Genomic DNA, 22,351 nt, shown 5'->3' on the forward strand with positions numbered 1-22,351 from the left:
TCATGTGTTCTGCATTGTGTTTTAAATATCTTCTCGGTGTGGACCCCCTCATAAAATCAGCTGCCTCAAGTGGTAGGCACGTGATGTAACCATGGCCCTGTCTTCTCTCTCACCAGGAACTGAAGCTCTCGTCCCACGAAGAGGCCTTGTCCTTTGTGTCCCTGGTAGATGGCTACTTCCGGCTCACAGCAGATGCCCATCATTACCTCTGCACCGATGTGGCTCCCCCATTGATCGTCCACAACATACAGAATGGTTGTCACGGTCCAATCTGGTTGGTTCTGGCACCTTTTCAGTTGCCATTGGTGGAAAAGAACCACATTTTAGTGATGGGGCGTGTGGCCTCCTCAGACACAGGGGTCATCAGTTGTTTAGGTGGGGGCTGGTTAAGCATGTTGAGGACTGACTTGGTGCCGTCTTTTCCATCCCTGCTGTCCACTGCTCAGGCCTTCCTGTCATCTCTTACCTTGGTTCGCGCCATAGACCCTTCCTTCTCCCCCCTTGGGGTCTCCTCATAGTTTAACCTGCTCACTTCTCTACAGCTGACTAGAAGATGCTACACTTCCTAACCCCATGCTGTGCCAGACACACAGAAAGGACATGGATCCCAGTTGCACTGTAGTGAGCAATGGCATCCTGCGTGAGCTTGTCTTAAAGTGCCAGATAAATGGTGGGAACAGTGGGGTGACCAAGCCGTAGAGCTGCAGGGGGCTTTGGTGGACCTCTTGTCCCACTTGCATCTCAGACCTAGTAGCCCTTACACAGATCCCTCCAGTGATGGGTCGCTGAGTACTGCACGAGACAGCCAGAGACTATAGCTCTGATGGTTACACACATACGTGTCTCTGCTAGGGAGTTGGAAATTCGCCTCCATCCCTTCTTCCTTGCCACTTGACTTCTGCCATTTGAAGCAGCGGGGATTCAGTGTACTTCCTTCACAAAGAAGAGCAGCTTTAGAGGAGAGCAGCTGCTGTATTTCTTCTGAGTCTCTCTTCCCAAACCGAAATACGTCTGGGGAAGCTGCTTTCCTCATGATAGGTTGACAGCGAGTTCATTGGTGGGGGATCCCCAGTTTCGAGAGGCTCACAGACTCGTGGGCAGATAGACACACAGAGAAAGGCAGAGCAGGCTGCCAAACATTGTAATAAAGCACCTCCCTCGACTATCCCAGCCACAGTTAGGCTTCAGGGCCCTGGCCCTTGCTCTTCCCTTGGCCTAGAATGCTCTTCCTCTGGAATGTATACAGCCACCACTTCCTTCAGATGTCACCCAGATAGCGCCTTATCGGTGGAGTCTTCCCCAGCTACCTTCGGTGAAGTAACAACACCTCTTCCTCCACCACACCACACTTCCTGGCGCCTTCACTGTGCTGTAGTTTTCTTCAGAGGCGTTTCTTACCTCCTGACTTGCTTTATTTCCGTGCCTGTTTGTTTCTCGCCTGCCTAGCCTCGCTGCCCAGAGTACAAGCTGCATGGAGGCAGAGGCACTGTGTGCTTTGCTCGCTGCTTTTCCTCGGCATCCATGGCAGGCCCTGACACATACCACAGGCCCTCCACAAGTATTTGCCGAAGCGGTGAACACTTTGTGTTCCATGGGAGGCTGAAACTCAGCTGCCTCTTCTGAGTAGGCAGCATTCAGATCAGATTAAACTTTGAAGAATCAATGGAACTTGGCAGGCCTTGAAGGAGGAAAAGGGCCTCCCAGGTGAGGGGTCACCATGTGCAAAGGAATGACGTTGCAGGTCACGGAGCGGTTGGTCTCTGCGTTTCATACACGTGTTGACCATGTCAGTCTTCTTTCACCGACAGTACCACTCACGGGCTACGTGGTGCCTTCACTTGTAGATTTATTTAGTGACTGTTCACTGCTGTCTGTGTGCCAGCACTGGTTGATCCTGGGGTTACAAAGGAGTGTAGACAGGCATATTCCCTATTCATATCTTTCTGACTCTTTGTTCTTTTATTCAGTGTTAATTATTCAATTACTTATTCACTGAGTAGCTACTGTGAGCCACGTGTGCTCTGGTTACTGTGGATACAGCAGTGAACAGAATAACCCCAAATTCATGCTCTCCCGAGGCTCGTGTTCTAGTTGGGCAGCCTAGGGACGGCGGGGAGGGACCCCATTCTGTGGTGGGCGCTGTATGATGGGTAGCCCTGCATCACCTCTGTGGGGACATCTCCTGCGCGAGCTGGAGACCGCATATGCGGGGAAGTCAGGGACAAAGTCAGGCTCAGTGCCTTGGGCGACAGGCCAGTGCTCTTCTAGATTTTGGAGACTTGATGGGCCTTGAGGCTCCTTGGCATCTCGGCCTGCCGCATGTGTCTGCTCAACAGGACTTCGGGACCGAGGACAGGTAACATGTTGGGTCTGTAGTCCTCGAGCCAGCTGAGAGACATGGAAATCCCGTGGGGTTATCTGCTATGAGCTCTTTCTCCCTTTCCCTTTCTCTCCCTCTAGCACGGAATATGCCATCAATAAGTTGCGGCAAGAAGGAAGCGAGGAGGGGATGTATGTGCTGAGGTGGAGCTGTACCGACTTTGACAATATCCTTATGACGGTCACCTGCTTTGAGAAATCTGAGGTCAGTCAGGGAAAGTCTTGGTCAGTCTGGCCAAGTCATATCACCACAGGGTATTTGGTGCAGCAGGCCCAGGAGCTCCTCTGGAGAGGACCACACTGGGGTGTGGGGTTAGAAAAGCCTGGGTTTCTGAGAAAATCCTTGGCGGTTCTGATTGGGACAACCCCACTCTTCAAAAGGAGACTTCCCAGCAGCCAGACCCCAAATGTTTCTTCCTCATGGCCCTTTCTTCCCTCAAGGGGGGACTCATGGCAGGGATCCATGGTGGCTCTGGAAGGTAGAGCGTGGCCAGAAAACCAGTTCAAACCAAACTTTTGTTAAGCTTAATGCACTTGTTGCAAGTGGTTGATTTTACACTCAGTGACAAAATCATAGACCCAGAGCCATGTCTGATCTGTGGCACCAGTGTCTACTGAGACAGACATTTTAACAGACGACTTGCTGTCCTGTGTTTGACAAGTGGAAATGACTCTGTTTAGTGACTCTGGTGTAGCTAGAATACAGGAATGGTGTGAGAGATATCCCGAAAACAAAGATAAAAACCAAAATTATTGACCATACCTCACTAGACTGTAGTACAGCCTTTGTCATTCATGCAGTTTTTTTAAATACAGGAAATGGAATATTTTAAAAGACCATGAATTTTACAGAATTAGTCCAGATAAATACACTAGTGTTGACTGGTTAGTGTGAGCTGGGAGAACTCGGGCAGCAGGGGGACAGGAGCGGGGAGCTGCAAGGTGGAAGTCAGCACACGAGCGTGCCATAGACTTCAGACGGTGGAAGGAAAAGTACTGGGGGGCCCCTGGGGACTAGACTCTGTCAGGAGTGGGAAGAGGAAATGGCTGAAGGAACCCAGTGCTGCCAAGTATCCTGTGCAAAGTGTCTAGGTGCCACTGCCTGCCTGGGGGTGTTCCTGCACAGCAAGGTCTCCCAGTGGGTGTGGACGCAGCGGGTCAGAACTTGTCAGGTTTGCTCCTGGGCAGCATGCCTGTCTTCTGCTTTCATCAGTCTTTGAGGAAGTTTAATGTTTTGAACATGGATGGGCGCACGAGACAGCCCAGCCGCCTTCTGAGGGGGAGTAGCTTACGCTGTACCAGGAATGTTGGTGACTCAGAGGCATGGTCTGCCTGGGGTCAGATCACCTGGGGAAACAGGATCGTAGCTGTGGTTACTCTTGCTGTTCATGGTAGCTCACCAGACGCTGTGCTGAGCACTTTTATCTGCCTGCCCTTATTTAAACCTTACACTGACCCTGTGAGACAGGTGGTATTATGCCCATTGTACAGATGAATAAACCAAGGCATTAGGATCTTAAATATCTAGTCCTGTTCTATACCATAAGTAGATTTTTCTGACCCTCATCCTTCATTACTGAAATATTTTTCTCTGTACAAAAAGCACCTGTGAAGGAAAACCTCTGCTTATACTTCAGTCTGTGGTGCCACAGAGTCCTGAAAATAGACTGGACCACCGACTGCCACCTCCCAGGGTGGTTCTCCTCAAATAGACGCCTGGCAGGGCTCAGTTTGAGAGACTGCCTAGATAAATATTGTTATAGTAATTATTATTTCATGCATAATAATATTTGCCAGTCTTTACAAAGTGCTTACTAAGTTTTTTACTCTGTTGTGTAATCATAGCAGTCCCATGACGTTGGTTTTTCAGTGGACTTCCTCTAACAGATTTAAGATGAGGTGATGCTGTTATAGAAGTCCCTGCTCAATTATGCTTTCTCCCTAATGTTAACTCCCTTCGGTCAGTGTCTTCTTCTGGGTTGATTTATTTCTTTGTTCGATTACTTGTTTAGAATACATTTTACTTTTGAATAATTACAGATTTATAGAAAGGGTTCAGAGATCGTACAGAGTTCTAGCTGTCTTTTATCCAGCTTCTCCTGTTGTTAACAGATGACATGCCCATGGTACATTTGCTTGACCCGTTTAAAACACTCCGTTTCTGGTCATTTTCCTGATGGGCAGGTGCTGGGTGGCCAGAAGCAGTTCAAGAACTTTCAGATCGAAGTGCAGAAGGGCCGCTATAGCCTGCATGGCTCGGACCGCAGCTTCCCCAGCCTGGGGGACCTGATGAGCCACCTCAAGAAGCAGATCCTGCGCACGGATAACATCAGCTTCGTGCTGAAGCGCTGCTGCCAGCCCAAGCCCCGAGGTCAGTCTCCCTGGGCCGGAGCCAGGCCCTTTCCTCCCAGGGTCCCCCCTGCCCTGTGGCAATGCTCCAAGACACTGGTAACCCAGAGAGGCCAGTTGGTTGGAAGAAAGCGGCCCCTCCCCCACAGTTTCTAGGTATCTTTCACTTCATCTTGTTGCAAGTGTCTACGTTTTCTGTAGAATAAAACCTACACGCCTCTTCTTAGCAGCTCAGGCTTCAGGAAGAGCCACATTTGGATTAGTAAGCAGAAGCTTACCACTTTCCTCTTTAAGATAAAATGTCTTGAGAGTTCCCCTGTGAGTGGTTTATTATCTGGGAAACATTCCTGGCACGTCTTCTGTGGGCCAAGAACTATGGTGAATGCAAAGCATCAGAAATGCCTGGCACCCAGTCCCTGCTCTCCGAGGGTTTCCAGTCGCATCCAGAAAATGCCCCAGGGAACCGAGGCCACTGCATCACCTTGGACGGGGATGGTCAAACACTCGAGCTGTGGCATGGAAGACTGCCCGGAGGAGGTGGTTCTTGGACAGTGAGCATGGGGCTTACCTGTTAGTTGAGGGCATTTCCTGCTGAGCATGTGCAGGGGCAACATGGCAGGCCACAGCAGGGGCTGCAGAGAATCAGGGGCTGAAGGGCTAATGTGTCTGGTGAAGTTAGACAAAGGGGCAGGTGAGGTTGTGGGAGGAAGATTTGGGTCAGAAGGAGGCCTTGGGTGCCATGCCGGAGAATTACAGTGCCAAGCCATGGGAGGGTCAGGTTGTGAAATGGACAGGAGGGGTGAGGAACCCGGCTCTTGTCTTTGAAGCCCCATGGATAGTGTCACTGATGTCCTGGAGGCAGATGCATCACTTCCTAGAATGTGAGAACTGGAAGGACAGTTATAGATCACCTGGTCAAATGCTGCATCTTACAGATGAGAAAACTGAGTCCTGGAGAAGTGGAGTGGGTCTCACTGAGGGTCAGGGTCAAAGGGGTTTGAGTACCAGTCTACCTCAAGTGTTTTTTGGACATCCCCTACTGCAGGGTGCTGCCTACATGGGTCAGATCCTTCTCTGAGAGGAGGTCAGGCTTCAGAGAAAGGGTGGGCAGCACCGTCGTTCTGACGCCCTGGGAAGTGTGGTGGGAGATGCTCTCGGGAGTCTCTTCGGCAGAGACGCCTCTGGTTCTCTTAAGGGAATTTGTGAACCTTGATGTCAGGGGTGGGCAGAGGAAGCAACACCAGGACAAAAAGGGGCCTGGGTTCTTGATGTTTGAATCACTTTTTGGCCTCCCAGCAAGGGGCTGCCACCGCATTTGGTGAAAGAGGAAGGACTTACGTTCTTGTTGATCAGATAGGGTTTCCTGCCAGCTCTGGGGGTAACTGCAGCCTTTGTTTTCATGCTTGAAGATGTTCTGCAAGGGTAAAAACACGTCTGCCCCTTGGCCCTGAGACCTCAGGGTGAGGTAGAACCTTAAAGCCCAAGGACCCTATTTACTCACATGATCTCTCCTAACAGATATTAGGAGCAGTCTTTACTTTCCTTGGGATGCATGATCTCTGGGTAAGGTTGAGGAGATGGAGAGCTGCGGCCACAGGTAGTGAGGGCTGGTGGCCGATGGGAGACAGGGGCATGATTGCTTCGCTGGAATTAGCTGGGGAGGTCACTGGTGTCGATGCCACCCTACTGGTCTGGATCTGGGATCTGGTAACAGTACTGGAGAAGCACAGGAACAGACTGAACACCTCTCATGGCTTCACATGAGGCTCCTGGAATGCCACACCAAATGTGCTTAGTATCTGTCTCTCCCACTTGAGTATGAACTCTTAAGACGGGATCACGGAGTCCACGTTCACTGATGCCTGTCAGGTGAAGGATTACAGCAGTAACCACCGTATCGTGGGTACCTGCTAATCTCAGGAGCTTTTCATGCCTATTTGCATTTATTCCATCTGACAGTGTGGCTCTTTGTAGCTATTATAGAGATGCGGAAATGGAGTCTCAGAGATGTTCAGTGCCTTGCCACTGATTAGTAATAGTAGTAATAAGTAGCGATGATGGTGACGAGAGCTCCTATGCTTCCAGGCCCTGTTTGAGGGTCTTTCATGTTCGGAGTCATTTAATCTTCAGAACAAGACAGAGTGTGTTATAATCCCCATTATATTTGCCTAGGTAGTTAGAGGATGACTGGGGAAGTGAACTCAAGTCTTCTGACTCCAGCTCTGGTGATCTTTCCCATACATCCCATCATGCTCCGCAAAGGTGTAGGGGCAGCCATCAGCCAAGGCTCTGGGGTGAGAGCCCGTTCTCCTGACCTGGAGAAGGGAAGGGCCTGGCGGTGGGGAGAGGAGGAATGAGCCCTGTGTATGAGGTCTGCTTCTGTGGGCTGTCAGAAGCCCTTTGTCTTGCCTCCACCACCTGCAAATTAGAGAAGTGGTAAAAACATGAAAATTAAGGAGAAGGTCTTTTGGTTCCTCAGTGCTTCTGCCCTCTTAACTGCAAGGTTCTGATGGTCCAACTCTGACCCGGGTTTCTCACTTGAAAATGCAACTGAGAAACTTCTCATGGAATAAAGGGAAAACAGATGGCCACTCAAGTGGATGTGACAGTAAAGCAAGCCCACATCTCTGTGTGTTGTCCAGTTCCACTGCCCCTCTCCAAGTCTGAGGGTGACCGTGGCAAGAAGGGGCTAGTCAGTCGCTTCTTGGCCTTTTGGCTAAGATCAAGTGAAGAAGGGGAGAGCCAGCCAGCAGAACTCACTGGCCCAGTTATCACTGACCTTCGCACTCCCTCATCCTGGAGTGGGGCCAGGGGGCCAGGATTACTGCACCTTTGGCTCTGACACTGTAAACTTCTGACTTGCCAAAGCTGGTACAGGATGGTGGTGCTGGCAGAGATGTAGTACTGGTCTTAACCACAATGGCTGCCAGTTTTGGAGCACTCCCTGTACACCAGGCACTGAAGTAAGCCCTCTGTGTGCATTGTCTTGTTTATTCCTCACAGCAGCCTGCTGAGGGGCATGGCTATGTCTCCCATTTTTCTAGTGAGAAAACAGGTTTAACATCTCCCCCAACTCACACAGTTGACTTCAGTGCCATGCTCCCTGAAGCTACCATACAAATCATCGGCCCATAAATGGTGCCCGTTTTCATCCTCCTCTCTGATTTTCAAAACACCTCCACTGCCCCAACCCTTTATTGGGGACACCATTTAGGTGGCCCTGTCTTGGTCTTTTCTCCATCAGGGCAGTCCTGAGTTGCCTCTTTGAATCTGATTTTATCCAGGTTCCAGAGTGGAGTCAAGATAACAGAATGGAGGAGATCACACTAGAGTAAGGGTGCCCAGGATATGGTAATAAGGGGAGCAGCTTGTGCCTGAACCCAGTGTCTGGCTCCCAGATTTGTACCCTGCACTAGGGCCATAGGAAGTACAAGCCTGGAGCCATCTGTGACTGAAGTGTGAGCGTTCAGGGCTTATTAACCGCCTGACCTCGGGCAGACTGTTTAATCACACTGAATCTCTTTTTTCTGACCTGTAGAATAAAAAGAAGGGTAAAGGGGCACCTGGGTGGCTCAGTGGGTTAAGCCTCTGCCTTCAGCTCAGGTTGTGATCTCAGGGTCTTGGGATCGAGCCCTGCATCTGGCTCTCTGCTCAGCAGGGAGTCTGCCTCCCCCTCTCTCTGCCTGCCTCTCTGCCTACTTGTGATCTCTGTCAAATAAATAAATAAAATCTTTTAAAAAAATAAAAAATAAATAAAAGAAGGGTGAAAATACCATGTACATCATAGAATTGTCAGAGGGGCAAAGGAATTACTGTGAGGAAAGCTCTTAGGGCAGTGGCTGGCCAAGAGGAAGAAATCAGAAAATGTGAGCTGACAAAAAAACAAGGAGAATAAGCCCAGGCCTGCAGGGAAGTGAGGATTTGAGAGACCGTGTCCGAGTTACTCGGCCGACTGCGGGCACCTGGTCCTCAGCAGCTCAGGTTCTTCTAGGGTTCCAGAATCCTCTCACTGCAGTCTGAGTCTGGAAGGGGGCTCTCTCAACCCCCACGGTGATGTGGCTTGAAGTAGCTCCGTGGTGGGAAGGCACCTTCTGTGGATTGTAAATTCCACAAGCCACCTGTGCTCCTAGTGGCCTGGCAGATTTTGTAAAGTGTTCGGTTTGCCATTTGAATCCGTAGAGTTGGGGGGCTGGTCTGCTCATAACCTATACATTGAGTTAGCGCCTCCCTGGAGTCAGGCACTGCTGGGAGCCCAGAGAGAGGTTCAGGCACGACCTTCTCTCTGGATTATCTGTCCTGTTCTTTTGCATAAGATCAGTGTTGTTTTACCCTCCTGCCTTGGTTGCCATCACCACCTAGACTCAGCAGACTTCTGCTTCCTCCCTGCCCAGCTCTCGTCCTTCAGGTCATATCCTGATTATTCTTACACGGTGAACAGAAACTTCCTGAGTACCTACCACGTACCAGGCTGTGGAGGCAGAGCAGGAAATAAGATAGACACCGTCCCTGCCGGTGGGGAGTTTCTCGTCTCTGATTTTAAAATGTCACTTCCGGGGATGCCTGGGTGTCTCAGTGGATTAAAGCCTCTGCCTTCAGCTCGGGTCATAGTCTCAGGGTCCGGAGATCAGGCCCTGCATTGGGCTCTCTGCTCAACGGGGAGCCTGCTTCCTCCTCTCTCTCTGCCTGACACTCTGCCTACTTGTGATCTCTGTCAAATAAATAAATAAAATCTTAAAAAAAAATTGTTAAATAAAATAAAATGTCACTTCCGTAGGCAGACCTTCCCTAAGGTCTGCTATCCGAACAGATCCTGCTGTGTCAGCCCTCGAGCACCTGGGTCTGGCTTGGAGAGGATCTGTACCAATTGGAGCTTTCCTTTTGATGGGTGGATTATTTGATTAGTTTAGGCTCTGTTATTAGCCTACAAGCTCTTGGGGGCCTAAATCAAGTACTTAATAAACATTTACTGAATGACTGAACTAACACATGCACAAATATGTGTTTGGTGAGCACCATGGTTTGGCAGGCAGTTGCCTGACGGATCTTGAACCCTTGCTACCCTGCTCATACTTCTTCATTCTCTTCCACAGAGATCTCCAATCTGCTGGTGGCTACGAAGAAAGCCCAGGAGTGGCAGCCTGTCTACCCCATGAGCCAGCTGAGTTTTGACCGGATCCTCAAGAAAGATATTGTGCAAGTGAGTCTTTGCTAAGGTTCCTGGGTCCACCTTGGGCCTGCCTCTTCACAGCAACTAGTCTGAGGATTTGGGGGAGTGAAGTCGGGGTTTGGGGAAATCCTATCAGAAAATAAATAAGGAGCTTTCCTTTCATAGTTAGAGCTGGTCAGCCACCGCCCTGCCACTCCACCAGCCTTGCCGGTGTTCCCCAGGGATACTTTCTCTTTGAAGGGAAGTGGATGCGTCAGCCTTTGTGGGGTTATCTAGGGTTTTGGGACCTTCTGTTGTGCATAGGAGTTGGAGAACTGGGTGGGGATGCTGACAGGGCAGCACGAATCGGGTGTCCGAGGGAGGGAGTCTGTGCTGATGACCTGTGCTAACCTACCACATGCTCTGTGACAGAGCACTACTCAAGTTCAGTGTCTGGGCTTTTCTGATGATGCTTCCAGAGGGAGCAAAGCTGGGGCATACGGATCGCAGTAAGGGAGCTGGTGAGGCGCAGTGGCAGCCTGCAGGAGAGCTGTCTTGAGAAATAGATCCCTTGGACCCATGCTCCAGCTTGGGAGGCCTTTTGCCCAGAGTCTGCAGCCGTAGGCAGGCCCAGCTTCCCTGTAGCTGCTCTTGGGCCTTGGCTAAGGATGTGAGGCCCAGGGAAAAGCCCACTTTCTGTTCCATGCCCCCACCCCAGTCCCTGTACACAGAGCCACACACCAGGGAGGCTAAGGAGACGACATGCCAGCAGCTGTGGAGGGAAGGAACCATTGACTGCCTGGGAGAGATTGCAACTTGGCAGATGTTGGAGAGCCAATTGTGGGCTCACATCTGTTAGGGAGTGTGGTGGAAGGTACCTGGCATCAGGTTGGTTTCCTAGTTTACTTTTTTAAGTTAATCCCTAAAATTGTTGAGTAGGGTTTTCAGGAAGTAGAAGCCCACCGCTCCAACCGTGCCTCCCACTTCCCTTTGGGTACATTCTTCACTGAAGGCCAGTTTTTATTGTTTTCTGTCCCTCTCATAGGGTCAGAGCTGTGGCCAGAGATTAAAAATCACCAGGGCAGCAGTACCTTGGGCTTTTTTCTGCCTAAACTTGGCACTGTTCTTGGGCCCTTCCTTCTTTCCTTGACCTCAAGCCAGCCCCTGGGCAGGTCCCAACCATCTGCTGTGCCCCCAGCGCTTGCCAAGCCCACAGTGACTGAGCCCTTGCACATGCCAGTTGTGGTTGCCACCCTTGGAGGGCCCACGGCCTGGAGGGGGAGCTGGCTCTTGCCTCTTCAGTAGATAATCCCATTACTGACACCTAAGTCCTAAGTAGGGAAATAGAGCAGGATGTGGGACTATCCGAGAGGACCATGCTGCCTCGCCTTGGGAGGACAGAGATGGCTTCTTGGGGAAAAGGCATCGAAGCAGAGTTCTGGGGGATGCATGGTAGGTGCCTGGCGAAGGCAGAGGGAGTGGCTCAGAAGGAGGCTGATGGAGAATGTGCCCGGGCTTCTGTGGGTTGCTGTGGAAGCCTGCTGCCCTTACTTGGCCACTGGAATAAGCAGCCCTTCTGGGGAAGAGTAATTATTCTGAAAGCATATGGCTTTTACGGGATGTTCTGGGAACACAACTTCCCATAACCTTGATGAATCGCTTCGTGACAGCTGCGGCTTTAATGAATAGTCGCAGGACTTTGCCAGGATGTGGGAGACGGGGCAGATGCATCGCCACTCGGCTGTGACAGATGACAAATGGTGGCATTTGTGCAAATTAATATACCCGATTAACAATTGTATACGTTCCTGTAGGGGGCAGGGCTGATTCCAAGAGAATCCATTTTCTGCATTTACGGAGGAGGTCCTGGGCTAATAGGATGATAGCACCTCAACTTACAGATTTCATGAGATTAACCTTAGTGGCTTGAGAATGCCTGAGTTTAATGAATTGCATTTGGATTTCCCAATATTAAGAATGTTTAAATCAGAATTATTAAAGCTTGAACTGGAAGGGCCCTTAGAGACAGATGATTATGTGAGATGATTTCATTTAGGACTCATACCACTTATTTGGTGGTGTTATCCCCTTTCGTATGTGAGGATACTGAGGGCCCGCCCTTCTGGTGTCTGCCTCAGTCTTCACACCCGTTCCCCACCGTGGGGTCGCTCCGGCAGACCCACATATAAACATGCCACAGATTTGAAAGCTCAGCATGCAGTCACGTATATACACACGCGCTGGATAGATGGATGGATGGAAGATGAGCGAGTCCCTGGTCTGGAGGGCAAGCAAACAGAACACATCAGCCCAGCAGATGGTTTCTACCCACGATGTGCCGGGCTCTGCACCGAGGAGCCTTTACTCCTACCTCTTCACTTGGTTCTAGAACAGTCCTGGGAAGTGGGTGCCATGGTTACCCCTTTTTACAGAAAGTACATTTCTGAGTTAGATGGCCAGCGAGCAGTCGAACCACCACTAACAAGCCTCTCTCTTTGTGCCCCAACCTGTAGTAGAGCCCCGTGGGGTCCTCTCTGCATCACTTCAGACACCCCGGGTGGGCTGCTGGAAGTTCTGTGATTGGTCAGGATTACGGTTTAGCCACAGCTTTTTCAGAAGGTAGAAGGCAAGGAACCATTTGGGAATTAACTGTCTCCTGGGGCCCAGGAAAGGTCCCATTTGCATTTGGCTAAGTAGCTTTATGTGTCTTTTGGAGGCCTGACTAGATGAGGCCCCGAGAGGCTGTGGCTGTGCAGGCTCTTTCGTCCTTGCCCCACCGTTTCTGCCTCTTCTGGTGTGGTTGGTTCCCATGAAGGCCTTAGTGCCAGACTCGGGTGTCACTGAGCCCTAGAGCGAAGTCACCACAACCTCCTGCTTCCTCCTCCAGGGTGAGCATCTCGGGAGAGGCACACGGACACACATCTACTCCGGCACCCTGGTGGATTACAAGGATGACGAAGGAACTTCCGAAGAGAAGAGAATAAAAGTGATCCTCAAAGTCTTAGACCCCAGCCACAGGGACATTTCTCTGGCAAGTGTCTTCCTCAGAACCCTGTCCCCTCTCTACCCCCAGTTCTGGAGCCAGTGGAGCACAGTGAGCAAGGAAGAACCTTTGCCTTTGTTTTGGTCTCGTGGTTGTCAAACTTGTCATTTAGTCTGAATTCCTTTAATCAAATATAGTCTTAGATGAAGCAGGCATGTAAAGTAAGTGAGGGAGGATTGAAGGTGAAGTGCATTGAGCAGCCTGTCCCCCTCTCACTCTCGCCCCATAGAGGTCCTTGTGGTGATTCTGTGGAGCCCCAGGACTCTAGCTGAATCTTCTCGAAGTCCCTAATGTAGTCCAGGGCTATCACTATGCGGTCTAGAAAATTAAAGCCCGGGGAGTAAAAGGACTTATCCAAGATCCCACACACTATTAGAGAGTGATGAAGCCAAGTCTCAACAGAGATCTGGTTTTTCACTTATTCTACTGCAGTTCCAAATGTTGTTATTTCCCAAAGTTAAAAGGAAGAGAAGGTGGTCGATATGAGTATCCAGTGGGGAAATTGTCACCCAGCTTCTACCACCAGCCTGGCTCTATATCCTGTTAGGTTTTCTAAATAGATTCCATATCCCAGCCAGACTGGGCCCTAGGTAAAGGCTTGGCAATGCCCCTGGGCTGTCAAGGCCAGGGGAACAGTTTCAGGACCTGGGATGACGACAGTGGTGAGTGTTCCTGGGTCCCCCCGACTTTCTTCTCAGTGGCGCTCCTTTGGCACCAGAGCTGTGGAGTCTGACCTTTGACATTCTCTTGTGGTCTTCTCCCACAGGCCTTCTTTGAAGCAGCCAGCATGATGAGGCAGGTCTCCCACAAACACATCGTGTACCTCTATGGTGTCTGTGTCCGAGATGTGGAGAGTAAGTGTATTCGCTTTGGGAGGGGAGCTTGGCCTGGCTGGGACAAGTGGGTGTGGTGATGACGATTCGGGGACGATGCTGCCTTCATGTGGCTTGGGCTTCTTGCCTTTTCTTGCAGTCGAGGAACTTGAGGTACTGAGCAGGTCTCGTGCTCAATAGTGGGCATAGAATGAAGTCCTGTTTGTTTTTCGCTTATTGCTTGGATGTTACTTGTTCCCAGCTCTGGCTGCACGCTGTTCTGGACCCGGGAGAGTGGGGTGAGCAAATGGGGAGAGCGGAAGGCGCTCGGCCGGGGGGAAGCACTCTGGGCTTTGCACCTCACAAGGCGTTGCCATCCTCCCAAGCCGAGTACCAGCCACTAAAGTGAGCTCTCCTCAGAGGATGAGGGAAAATACTGTCCCAGATGTACAGAAGGTTCCAGATGTGGCTACTCTTGTGCTTGTAGATATCATGGTGGAGGAGTTTGTGGAAGGGGGGCCCCTGGATCTCTTCATGCACCGGAAAAGCGATGTCCTCACCACACCATGGAAGTTCAAAGTTGCCAAACAGCTAGCCAGCGCCCTGAGTTACTTGGTAAGTATGTTCTGAGGTCCATGATGGGCTCCACCAGGAACCAGAATACCCTGTAGGGGGTGGCAGGAAGGTGGTCTAGCCAGGCGGGCTCCAAGGGCCTGGGCTCTGTGGTTGAACACAGGTGTGTCTGGGGCTTGCTGAAAATGGTCATTTGGGGCTGTTTGTGTGCTTGTGTATGAATCCTGTTTTGAGGGAAGTTTTACCACATCAGGGAACTGACCTCGGGAATGCAACGTAGGTAAGAGTGGAAATAGCACAATACTTGTCGAATGAGTGAGTGAAAGTGCTTGGATCAGTAGCGCTTCCCACGACTCAGCTCTTCAGGTGTTATACAGGTTCATTCTCACAAGCCCTAGGAGGCCTGCTCCACCATTATCCCCAGTTTGCTGGTGAGAGAACTGGGGCAGAAGGCCGTGATATAATGTGCCCAAGTCACACAGAGATAACTGGGGGAGAGTGACGCTGCCTGGGCCTGGCTCTCCCTGGAAAATATGGAGAGATGATGCGAGGAGCCAGGCTTGGAAACAGGGAGTGAGGGAAGGAGGAGAGGCTGCCCCATGGGCAGCCGGGCTGATTTCACCCTTTTCCCTCTGTAGGAGGATAAAGACCTGGTCCACGGAAATGTGTGCACGAAAAACCTTCTCCTGGCCCGTGAGGGCATTGACAGCGAGTGTGGCCCGTTCATCAAGCTCAGTGACCCTGGCATCCCCATCACCGTGCTGTCCAGGCAAGGTGTGTCTTCCTTCCCGCCCACCCTATTTCTCATCCCTGCCCTCCATCTTGCCACTCGGGTCATACCAGCAGGGAGAAGGGAGCTGGTGCTCAGGTGTGTTTCCTTTTGAGAAGGACACTTTAGTGGACAGGCTTTGTGCTGCTACTGTGCCCTAGGGGCCGGGGGATATGTGGAGCTGAGGGAGGGCTGGTCCCTGCCATCGGGGAGCTAACCGAGCAGAGGGAGAAACACAGCTCAGCCAAGGCATATCTTTGCTCTGGGTGCTGGGGTAGCACAGAAGGAGGCTGCTGGGCCTAGGGACGGTCAGAGGATAGCAGGAGGAGCTGGGTCTCCTTGGTGCTCAACTGGAGTTGGTGAGCCATTTGGGGAGGCACCCGGGTGATTGCTGGGGTCCTGTGTGCTTTGAGGTTATCGTGAGCTATGGTGCTCCACAGGAAGATGCAGGCCTGGGAGCTGAGACCCCGAAAACAGCGCTGCACAGTTGTGCTAGGAGGTCATATCCAGGATATCAGCGAGCCCCTGGGCCTGGGGCCCTGACCTCTGCTGGCCGGCAGTTTCCAGCATCAAGCACACTGCCTGGAGCTTAGAGTTTTGCTCTGTAATTCAAAGAACGGGCCACATTTGGAAGGGAACCAGGATGAAAACAAGCGTTACAAATAAGACCTAAAATATCCATTCCTTAGAAGGGGAATGGAAAGCCTCCTTTCATGCCTGTGTCATGCTTATCACCTATCCAACTTCCCACAGTCTGTGCAGATTCAGCCCTGAATCTGTCAAGGCTCCTGTCCTCAGCAAGCGTCTGAGACACAGACCCAGGAGACCACAAAGCAAAGGGAGAAGCCTGGGTACCCCACAAGAGATGCCATTTGAATGCTGGGGGCATTCAGAGAGAAAGGGATGTCATCTAGCTGGGGCTGGAGCGTGACTCAGGGAGGCACTGGGGTTTCTGCGGGCCCTGTAGGTCAGTGAGGTGGGCTTGACCAGGAATGCCCCACTCAGGAATGGCCTGCCTGCCTCTCTTTGCAGCAGGAGCCAGGGCACTGCAGTATTTGTTAAGGGACATTTCTCTGGATGCAGCAGGGGTGTCTGTTCCCATCGTTGGTCTTGGCCGGAAGCCCGAACAGGGCTGCAAAGTAGCCAGGGGCAAGCGATGTAGGAGAACCTCACGTCAGTCTTCTTCCCTTGCCTTTCCCACAGAAAGCAAGCACAGCACTGCATGTGGATTGTGCAGAGTGCGTAAGGTTAGCCCAGGCCTGGCCTGGGTGTATGTGCCTCTCTTCCTGTCTTTCCTTTCTCAAGCGTTGGTTCTCCTTCCCCAGGGTGTTGGTGTCTACCCTGGGTGCTTTGCTCTGAGGCCAGAGCTTCAGAAGACTGGCCCTGCATGACCCTCCCAGGGGCGTGTGATAAACAGACACACCTGCCAGCCCTGACAAAGACTGATGAATCTGAAATGCTAAGGGTGAGGGGCCGGAAGACGGCACCTTGTCCAGCTCCCCAGGGACCAGCGTAGCCACGGACCGTGTTTGGAAACACTGCTTAGAATAGTTGCTTCCTTAGTTCATGGTTCCTGCTGCAATGACCGTGATTTACTCCCCAGGCGATTCCAGAAACTGATCTGGAAACATCTCCCATCTTTTTCCAGAGTGCATAGAACGAATCCCGTGGATTGCTCCCGAGTGTGTTGAAGACTCCAAGAACCTGAGTGTGGCTGCTGACAAATGGAGCTTTGGAACCACACTCTGGGAAATCTGCTACAATGGCGAGATCCCTCTGAAAGATAAGACCCTGATCGAGGTGAGCAGTTGCTGTCCAGGGTACGAGCCAACCGGTCTCCTGAGCCGTCGGGAAGCCTCATGTTGTGGGAGGAGGTGGATGTCTGTTTGAAGCCCCTCCACAGGCTTACTAGGTGTGTGACCTCGAAAGTGTCACTAAACTGCCCTGAGCCTCAGTTTCATCATCTGTAAAATGGGGATAAATAACACCTATTTCTTGGGCGGGGCTGTTGTGAAGATTAATAATGCATGTAGAGTGCCAGGCACACAATATGTGCTGGTAGAACATTATAATATTACTTGGCTCCGATTTTAAATGCCCGCTAGTCATCAAAAATAACAGGGATACTTGTTGAGTTTCTTTACGGTAGATATAGGTATATAGGCTGTACTTCTTAATATTGTGAGTTCTTTTCTAGGCAGTTAAATATGTCTTAAAATTTTATAAATTTAATGTAAGAGTTGTCTCAGTAAGTTCAAATTTACTTAACTAATTTTATATTTGGCATTTGGGTTGTTTTTAAATTTGTAATGTTCTGTCTCATTCTGCAGGGGATATCTTTGAACATTAATCTTTGTTTGTATCTGACTGACTTCTGAGTCATTCGATAGTTGGAATTAATGAGTCAAAGGATTTGAAGAATCCAAAGGTTGTTACACATATGGCCAAGTTGTATTTCAGGAAGGTTGAATGACTTCCCGGGAACACAGCTTGTTCTGGGCTGGGGTATCCTGCCCATCTTCCTTGTGGGTTTCTGTGGGGGGACTAAAATTTCCCCAGGCAGCAGTGAGGCAGCAGTGAGGCAGCAGTAACACACATGTTTATGAAATCCACCTTGAAGTATAGCAGTTGGGAATTAAATTAGGGACGGTAACTGGGGCTAGAAGGTTAGTGACTGGTTCCTTTGGTTTCTTCCATGTGGTTTTCTTCTTTACAGAAAGAGAGATTCTATGAAAGCCGGTGCCGGCCAGTGACGCCATCTTGTAAGGAGCTGGCTGACCTCATGACACGCTGCATGAACTATGACCCCAACCAGAGACCCTTCTTCCGAGCCATCATGAGAGACATCAACAAACTAGAAGAGCAGAGTAAGACAGTTGTGCTCCGTACCTGAGAACAGCCAGTGCCCACAGGAGCGGGTGAATAACGAGGGGCCCGTGAATGCTGGTCACTCCTTTGTAATGTGGTTTCTTTTCTCCTCTGTTAGATCCAGACATTGTTTCTGAAAGAAAGCCGGCAACTGAAGTAGATCCCACACATTTTGAAAAGCGGTTCTTGAAGAGGATCCGTGACTTGGGAGAGGCAAGTTAGGCTGGAGTGCCCCCACTGACCCTGTCACCTCTCTGTGCGTCCAAAGCCGCTCTCCATTTTCTCTTGTTTGGGGCCAAGGTTTATGAGAGGTTTATGCATTTCCTTGGGGCCGGTTGAATCCAAGCAATTCTCCATTTGACAGGCACACATACGCCTGCCTGTCTGGGGGGCTGGATGTGCACACAGGATGTTGGTCTGCTCCCTCCAGACTTGATTCTTCCCTGAGGAATGAAGAGAATGGGAAGGGAGAGAGCTGGGGGAATACGTCAAGATGGGGTTGAAACAGAAAAATCCCTGTCTGGGACTGTGTATTTGGCCAGGCTGCTTAAATGGCGGATTCATTACTACACAGGCCAGATAGAGTGTCATCTTTTCCCTGGACCTTGAATGGGAGTTTCTGAACAACTAGTGGGGCCAGAAAAGCTACTGCAGTTTGTGTCTTTGTCCCGATTTTCTGTAGTCGGTTAAGTGAACATGGGCTGTAGCCCACGCTGGGTGCCTCCTGTGTGCTGACGCTTTACAGGCACAGCGTCCTCGTTCCTCACACTGTCCCTACGAGGCTGCTGCTGCTGTGTGCATGGAGCCACTCCAGAGCCAGCTCAGAGGATGGGGTGACTGGGCCCACATCACTGTCTAGTGGCTTGTCGGCATTTGAGCCCATGTCTTGTAAACATGCTTCCTGCAGGGCCAGAAACCACTTTGATTTCCTTTTGGGTTACATTTCCATAGAAACTGGGATCGATGTGTCAGTTCCTCAGTCCCCTGATACCTCCTTGTTTTAGTCCAGTCATGGAGAGGATGGCCTGTGAGGCCACGGGAGGAAGGGGCCAGGTAGGAGCTTGTCGCCCATAAAGTTGGGCTGTGCTGCTCACCCTTGACCTTCCTGGGAGCAGCACAAGGAGCAGGCATCATGTACGTGTTGCTGCTGGCTCCGCATGGGGCTCATCAGGCACATGGATCTTTCCTTCTAGGGCCACTTTGGGAAGGTTGAGCTCTGCAGGTACGACCCTGAGGGGGACAATACTGGGGAGCAGGTGGCAGTGAAATCCCTGAAGCCCGAGAGTGGAGGCAACCACATAGCTGATCTGAAGAAGGAAATTGAAATCCTAAGGAACCTCTATCACGAGAACATTGTGAAGTACAAAGGCATCTGTACGGAAGATGGTATGTTGGGCGCAGTGGGGCTGGTTTGAAGATGAAGGGACTATCTGGAATTTAAAAGCCAGTGTGAGCAGGCAGTGCCCTCAGCCTGATCTGGGCCACCTGGACATGCTTGCTGGTGGTTCACAGGAGTTCTGGGGCTGTGCTGTCGTACGCACGGTCCTGTCCCTCTGTGTGGAGCTGCCAGGGAAGCCTCCCAGCTGCCCCCGCCGCCAGGGATGCCCCTAGTGTTCTCCCTCCAGTATTGGAGGTTGGACTTCACTCATCCTGGTATTCGCACTCAGGCCCTGTGAAGCGGACACTCGCTGTCTACTTTTCCTATTCTGATGCAGCCCTAGTGGGATCTTTCATTGTCTAGGTGGCAAGCAGTATTGACTAAATAGCATTTCTTTTTTTACAAGCCAATATAATGCATATTGTGCCTAAAATGGGTAATGAAATGATGTGGCTCATAATTTTTAAAAAACCAGTCATCTGCAGTGGTTTGCAGAGCACTGTGAGCTCAGTGGGTGCTGACAACTGGGCTGTGTGTGTACAGGAGCTGTGTGTCTCCATTCGTTGCTGAGGATCCCAAGGTTTTGGAGCTTAAGGGTTTCAGTAGTGATTCAGGGGTGACACTGAAATCAGCGTAGGGCCTGCCTCTCCAGATCCTGCACCCTCTACTCTCCCACAGTTCCTTCATCTGGTGACCTTGTGCTGATGGGTGTTTTTTTCTAAACAGGAGGAAATGGTATTAAGCTCATCATGGAATTTCTGCCTTCAGGAAGCCTTAAGGAATATCTTCCAAAGAATAAGAACAAAATTAACCTCAAACAGCAATTAAAATACGCCGTTCAGATTTGTAAGGTAAAAAAACAAAACCAAAAAAACGTTAAAAGATTAAAAAATCAGGCACTCTGTCCTGGGTACTTGGGTTGCAATTAGTCTACAAGTGGGAAGCTTTCCAGTAATTGTACCTGGCTTCATTTTGTGCTGCATGATTTGGATGAAAATTAGCTGGTACTTAGAAAACTGATTTGTTAATATGACTGACTTAATGTGTATTTCTTTGAAATACTATTTTTGCATTAAAAACAACAATGAAGTGACAGGTAAATGAAATGACGTTGGTGCTTTTTCGGGAAGCAGTGATGGATACAAAACAGAACCTGAACCAACCTTTAGCAAATGCACTCTCCCTCCACCTCTCTCCCTCAGGGGATGGACTATTTGGGTTCTCGGCAGTACGTTCACCGGGACTTGGCAGCAAGAAACGTCCTCGTTGAGAGTGAGCACCAAGTGAAAATTGGAGACTTTGGTTTGACCAAAGCAATCGAAACTGACAAAGAGTACTACACCGTCAAGGATGATCGGGACAGCCCCGTGTTTTGGTAACTCAATCTAATGTTATGTTCATGTCTCTCGGTCCTCCTGCCCCAGTCAGGGTTAGAAACAACTTCCCACATTTGGAATTGATTGATCTGTGCCTTTGAGAAACACCTGTTAGGCTGTTTCACTGAAGGCATCCCACACAGAAATGCCTGAGTTCATCCGACACCATCTTCCAAGGAGTGGGGGATGCCAGCCGCCCGGTGGCTGAGCATTGCCAGCTTCCCAGGAGAGGGCATTCCTCTGACACAGTCCTTGAAACCGTTAGTAGTTGCAGGGGTCACATGCCTGCGCAAGAGGCCTGGAGGGTAGGAAGGAGGAAGTGGCAGTAACGAATTGAGGAAATAGGCGCTGACAGATTCAGAGAGATCCCAGACAGAGCAGAGCAGAGCAGAGTCCACAGGGAACTTGGCTGTCTGCTCAGGGATCACCGGGGTGTCTTGGTCAGGAAGGTGCACCCTGTGACCCCTTACAGCCTGGAATGCCATCCAAGGGAGAAGTTCTTTAGGCCTCTACTCCAAGGCTCCTGTAGAATAAAAGAGCACCTCTGAGGTGTATCCCACCTTGGACACAAGCCTGGAGGAGCCTAAGCCTTCGTTCCCTCATGAATGTGGATCAGGGCCAGACTTTGTGCCAGGTGCAAAAGATCCGTGCAAAAGATCTGCTTGCAGAAGAACAAGCAGACGGAGTTTAGAATTAAATGGATTGGGCCAATGGATTGGGTAAAAGCATAGAAGCGTTCAGGCTTGGTTTTCTGGAAGTCCTGTTAAGACTTTAAAAGATCTACGGGGTTTGTAAGGTTGGTAGAAGAAAGCATGTGTGACTAGCAAGAGTGAGATGAGAGCAGTGAATATCCTGGGACTTGCATCTGAATCAGCTCGGTGGGGCTGGATCCCGAAGTGGGCGCTCTCGGGGACTTGCTAAGGTGGAGCACTGGAAGTGGAGCCACAGAGCTGGCACTCCAGCTTTGAGCATTGGGATATATCAGTGGAGGTGTAAGAATGGCAGCTTTTGCTTTAAAAAGACCACTGGGATTGGGAGGGGAGCAAGACTGGAGCCAGTCAGACAAGGCCAGAGCCAGTGAGGGTGTGAACTAGGGCAGTGGTTAGGACAGTGACAGTGGGGCTTAAGAGAATGGAGTGGGTTTGAGAAGCATCTGGGAAATTGGGGGTGCCTTCCTTTCTGGCTTGGGAAGTTGGGTGCCATCCACTGAAACAGCTGACCTTGGAAGAAGGCTGCATGGTGAGGTCACTGCTAACTAATTTTGAACTTGCCAAGAACACTTGGGGCGTGTCATCCTCTGCCTCCTCCACATGGACAGCACCTGCTCTGTGGAGCGGAGAGCACAAACTGTCTACTACTTCAAAGTGGATGTGTGCCACGGCGAGCCTGTGATGGTGGTGGTTTGGGTCAGATGTGTGCTTCAGCAAATGTGTGATTAGTATGTTCAACACTGAGAGAAGTTGAAGGAGTGATTTTTTGGAGTTACTCTGTAGTTTCATGGTCTGCTTTCTTTCAGGTATGCTCCCGAATGTTTAATTCAGTGTAAATTTTACATCGCCTCTGATGTCTGGTCGTTTGGAGTGACTCTGCATGAGTTGCTTACTTACTGTGATTCAGATTACAGCCCCATGGCGGTAAGGCTTCTTTGTCCCTTCATC

The 22,351-nt window shown here is 50.5% G+C and overlaps 1 protein-coding gene across 2 annotated transcripts in view; it reads left to right on the plus strand.

The window, feature by feature from the left end:
- Nucleotides 1-22,351, plus strand: part of JAK1 (Janus kinase 1) — a 222,090-nt gene that overhangs the window by 196,715 nt on the left and 3,024 nt on the right. For both annotated transcript variants that reach the window (XM_080802621.1, XM_080802620.1), the window contains exons 9-23: nt 117-274; nt 2,461-2,584; nt 4,564-4,750; nt 9,819-9,925; nt 12,762-12,905; nt 13,684-13,771; nt 14,217-14,344; nt 14,941-15,076; nt 16,720-16,871; nt 17,788-17,938; nt 18,058-18,152; nt 19,133-19,325; nt 20,044-20,168; nt 20,520-20,692; nt 22,210-22,327. In XM_080802621.1, the coding sequence (XP_080658747.1) occupies nt 117-274; nt 2,461-2,584; nt 4,564-4,750; nt 9,819-9,925; nt 12,762-12,905; nt 13,684-13,771; nt 14,217-14,344; nt 14,941-15,076; nt 16,720-16,871; nt 17,788-17,938; nt 18,058-18,152; nt 19,133-19,325; nt 20,044-20,168; nt 20,520-20,692; nt 22,210-22,327 (2,079 nt within the window). The remainder of the gene's footprint in view (nt 1-116; nt 275-2,460; nt 2,585-4,563; nt 4,751-9,818; nt 9,926-12,761; nt 12,906-13,683; nt 13,772-14,216; nt 14,345-14,940; nt 15,077-16,719; nt 16,872-17,787; nt 17,939-18,057; nt 18,153-19,132; nt 19,326-20,043; nt 20,169-20,519; nt 20,693-22,209; nt 22,328-22,351) is intronic.

Source organism: Martes martes (genome assembly GCF_963455335.1).
Source record: "Martes martes genome assembly, chromosome: 4".
In the NCBI taxonomy this organism is placed as follows: Eukaryota; Metazoa; Chordata; class Mammalia; order Carnivora; family Mustelidae; genus Martes; species Martes martes.